The 3,883-nt window shown below is 53.8% G+C and overlaps 3 protein-coding genes across 3 annotated transcripts in view; all 3 read right to left on the reverse strand.

Annotated features, from left to right (window-relative positions):
* Hoxa5 (homeobox A5) overlaps positions 1-988 on the reverse strand; it is a 3,820-nt gene extending 2,832 nt beyond the window's left edge. Inside the window, exon 1 of the mRNA XM_010628358.3 lies at positions 496-988. Within this exon, the coding sequence (XP_010626660.2) occupies positions 496-988 (493 nt within the window). The remainder of the gene's footprint in view (positions 1-495) is intronic.
* Hoxa3 (homeobox A3) overlaps positions 1-3,883 on the reverse strand; it is a 44,349-nt gene that overhangs the window by 35,945 nt on the left and 4,521 nt on the right. The window lies entirely within an intron of this gene.
* Hoxa6 (homeobox A6) lies at positions 368-3,877 on the reverse strand. The gene is made up of 2 exons (XM_010628273.2): positions 3,235-3,877; positions 368-1,900 (listed from the first exon to the last, which is right to left on the reverse strand). The coding sequence occupies exons 1-2, from the start codon at positions 3,674-3,676 to the stop codon at positions 1,641-1,643; spliced, it is 702 nt and encodes a 233-aa protein (XP_010626575.1). The 5' UTR covers positions 3,677-3,877; the 3' UTR covers positions 368-1,640.

The raw sequence follows: 3,883 nt of genomic DNA on the forward strand, positions 1-3,883 counted from the left end.
GGCAAAATTATTGCATTTCCCTCGCAGTTCCATTAGGATGTACCAATTGTGAGGCCGTCAGCTGCCGATCGCGCGCCCGGCGAGGATGCAGAGAATTAGGGGGAGGTGGTGACTTGGAATGTATTTACAACTTTATTTGCCCGCTTTGCAGCCCCTCTTATTTTTGTGTCGAGGTTGGGGTCGGTTCTGTCGTCCTCCCTGCAGCTCTGGATTTTGAAAATACAGATAACACCTTCGGGGAAGGGGAGGAGGCGATTTAGCCAAATTGGAGAAATAAATCCTGCCCGCAGCACCAGCTACAATTACGGCTCTGTCTTTGCGAGTGCAATAGGGACAGTGTCCCTGCCGCTCTTAAATGACAGGCGTCTATTAAAGATAGCTTTTGTGTAGTGTTTCTCTGAGGCGAGGTCAGATTCCACACACTTTTGTAACTGGAGTAGATTTTTCTTTCTTGTAAATATGGTTTTGTGTTAGTTTGCTATTTGATTTGCTTACTTATCTGGCTTGCAGAATCTTCACCGCCAAGTCCCATTCCTGTAGCCAGCCGGGCTCCGAATCGGAGGGTTCTCTGTGAACCCAGCGAGTGGGCCTGGGCTTCCTGAGGCCACAAAACCTGCTTGGAAGCTGGGAATCCTTGGACCGAGTTATTGGGGTCTTGCTTAGGCCTCCGGGAGTAAATTGAGGGAGATAATGGAAGCATTTCATGGCAGTGCCTAGTATCTCCGTAGTTATTTTCCTGGGCTACAAAAGGCGAAAGTAAATCACAAATATAGCTGGGAGGCAAGCAGAATCTTCCCGCTGGAGGCCCCGCGTCGCAGGCGCCCCTGGCACGTTTGGAAGCCAGCACTCTGGTGGCAACCATGGCCCTGAACCCCCTCCTTGGGTGCTGAAAACTGCTTCTTGGCGGCACCGGCGCTGTCAGAGGCAGGGATCCCGGATCCGGAGTCAGGAACTTGCGGGAGCCCAGTCGCTCCTCAGGCTGTAACATTCCACCCGCGCCCAGGCTTGCTCTGCTCGGCTGGCTGCTTCTTTTCCACCGTTGGTTGTGAGCAGGCCGGGAGAGACCAGGCTGAGTCAGGGCCCTTTTGTTCCTCAAGCTTCTTCCTGTTTGGGGGCGGCCCGAAAGGCCAAGGCAGGGCTGGGGCCCCAGCCCTTAGGCCCTCCTCTCTTTCCAGTGCCTGGAGCTGATTTAATGATGCCCTTCAGGGCTTACCGCCCGGACCGCGGCAGAGATGCCCAGACACCAAACTGGGCACTGCCTGGAGCTCTTTCTTCTCCAGCAACTCCACATTCCGAGCTCCAGGAGCGTGAAGGAGATAACACAGGAGCTGGGGAGAAATTCGGGCACACTCTGGGAGCTCGGACCTGTCTTGGGGAATCTTGGGGAGCAGGCCTGTGTGTGTACAGTGCACGCCGCTCCACTGCTGGCACTGGCTATGTGTGAGGGGCTTTGGGTTGTTGTTGTTGGTGTTTTTTTTTTTTTTGTAATAAATACTCGAGAGCTTTCAAAGCTTCGGGCTCCCCTGAAGCTGCAGAAGCCCCCCATAGCAGCACAAGGGGAGAAAAGTTGGGAAGCAGGCAAGGGCAAGGGGGCAAAGCCAAAGGAGGTTGCAGCGCTGGCCTGGTCCCTGCCCAGACATCTACTCGCCCGCTTTTGCCTCAGAGTCTTCCCCGCTGGGCTGTGTGGAATTGATGAGCTTATTTTCCTTTTTCCACTTCATGCGGCGGTTCTGGAACCAGATCTTGATCTGGCGCTCGGTGAGGCAGAGCGCATTGGCAATCTCGATGCGGCGGCGCCGTGTCAGGTAGCGGTTAAAGTGGAACTCCTTCTCCAGCTCCAGGGTCTGGTAGCGTGTGTAGGTCTGGCGGCCTCGGCGCCCGTGGCTCCCGTACACAGCACCTGCAGGCAGAAATGGCCGGGTGTGGGTAAACGAGGGTAGCTAGAGCTGAACCAGTGAGTCCCTTGCCTCCCTCCAGGGGCCTCTGGGCTAGAAACCACTCTGCCTCCATCCCTGCCTCTCCCACTACCTCTGGGGTGGCAAGCAGGCTGAATGGTGAAGACTATTTCTTAACAAGCAAGGTATTTTCCACCTAAAACGACTTAGGATGGGAAGGTACTGTTTTTGAAAAGTCTGACTTGTGAGGCCATAGCAAATGAAATAATAGAATGGGCATTTGTAATTTGGGACAACAGAATCATTTTCGTGTAGTGTAGTATGTGTGCATCTGGGGTAGGTGAGACTGGATTCCTATTAGCAGTGTAGACATTATGAATTCAATGGCTTCTGTGGGGATGCTACTGAGGTCACCTATGTCAGGACACGGCACATTTTTTAGAAAGTTAAATATGGTTAGCTTTCTCAAATATTTGTACATTCTCCCAAATTCTATGACCCACTTGGAAAACACAGAGGTCCCTGGGGTGATGGATTTTAAAGCAAAACATTAAGTTTCTAAAATCCATATTAGGCTGTCCTGCTCCAAGGGGAAGGGAGGATTCCCCGTGGGGTCTTTGGAAACAGCGCATGGAGATGGACCTATAGGCAGTCTGGATTTTCTTGCAGTGTAGATCTGTGCTGGACTGTCTATTCTGGTGCCAAAGCAGCCCAAGGGTGGGAGAATCTCAAGTGTGAGGCTCGGGCAGGGGCTCAGAAGGAGGCAGAAGTTGGCTAAGAGAGAACAGTTGAGAGAAAAGGGGGAGGGGAGGGAGGAGAGAAAGAGTCCTGAAGCTGGGGATGGGGCCCTACAAGGCTTTGGAAAGAAATGCTACCAGAGGCCAAGAGGATCCTTCTATCCATTCAGGGTTCTGAAGGGCAGAAAAGAGAGGAGTTGGAAGGTGCTGGAGGCCCTCTCTACCTGGGAACCTGAGCAGAGTGTTACAGGGTGCAGCCTGGGCGGGCTCCCCTCCAGCCTGCCTCCCTATCTCTCCAGGTTGCCCTGTCACAGTTCTCCCAGTTTGGCAGGGATTCCTCCACCCTCCCTAAAGTGTCACCTTACATGGGCCTTATCACCCTGCTTTTCCTCTGCCTTGGCCTGATGTTCCAATACATTGGGAATGGGTTTTCTTCTTTTAAAATCGACTTTTAAAAGCCAAAGAAACTTTGTTCATTCTTTCCTCCTTTCATTCTCTCTATTTCTCTTTCCACATTCACTGTCTTCTTCCTTCCTTCTTTCCCTGCCTCCTTCCCCCACTCCCTCCACTGACTTGGGTGGGGGTGCAGGGAAATGCCTTACCCGCGCAGGAGTTCATCCGCTGCATCCAAGGGTAAACAGGGCTCGTGTACTTCCGGTCGGTGCCTTCATCATGGAGGGCTTTGCCCTGTACGGTGCTGCTGTCGGGTTTGTACTGCTGCTCGGGAGAAAAGTGCAGATAATCCCCGGGGCCCCTCTGCTTGCCACTGCCCGAGGGCGAGGCGCCACTGAGGTCCTTATCAGAATAGAAACATGAGGCCCCGTACTCGTAGGACGCCCGGTTGCAGGCCAGGACCGAGTTGGACTGTTGGTAGAAACAAGGTGAGGTGTACGTCTTGTCCGGAAGGCTCGACGCCCCATACGAGGCCGGGAAGGGCCTCAGCGCGTCATAGCCAGCCGGGTAGAGGGGCAGCTGGCCCAAGAAGGAGTCCTGGCCGCTGGGCAGGCTCCCGGGGAAAGTGGGATTCACAAAATAGGAACTCATTTGCGCGCCCCTCTGCAGGACTGTGATTTGTTGTGTATTAGTACATCTGGCTATAACTATTAGTAGTCATCGAACTGGTTTGTTTCTGGATGGCCGAACGCCAAAAGCGACAGCAGCAAATCGCACCAGCTGACGCAGCGGCGGCCAATGGGAGCGAGCGCCGGAGCCCGATCCCCGGGGACCGCGGCGACCGAGGCAGCAAAGTTA

This window comes from Fukomys damarensis, unplaced genomic scaffold, assembly GCF_012274545.1.
Source record: "Fukomys damarensis isolate Sample0158 unplaced genomic scaffold, DMR_v1.0_HiC HiC_scaffold_4, whole genome shotgun sequence".
In the NCBI taxonomy this organism is placed as follows: Eukaryota; Metazoa; Chordata; class Mammalia; order Rodentia; family Bathyergidae; genus Fukomys; species Fukomys damarensis.

Bases quoted from the DNA above. Each gene is read 5' to 3' on its own strand.
- Hoxa6 (XM_010628273.2), bottom strand. From the start codon at position 3,676: ATGAGTTCCTATTTTGTGAATCCCACTTTCCCCGGGAGCCTGCCCAGC. The intron at 1,901-3,234 runs GTAAGGCATTTC...TTCTGCCTGCAG, and splicing joins GCGGATGAACTCCTGCGCGG to GTGCTGTGTACGGGAGCCAC.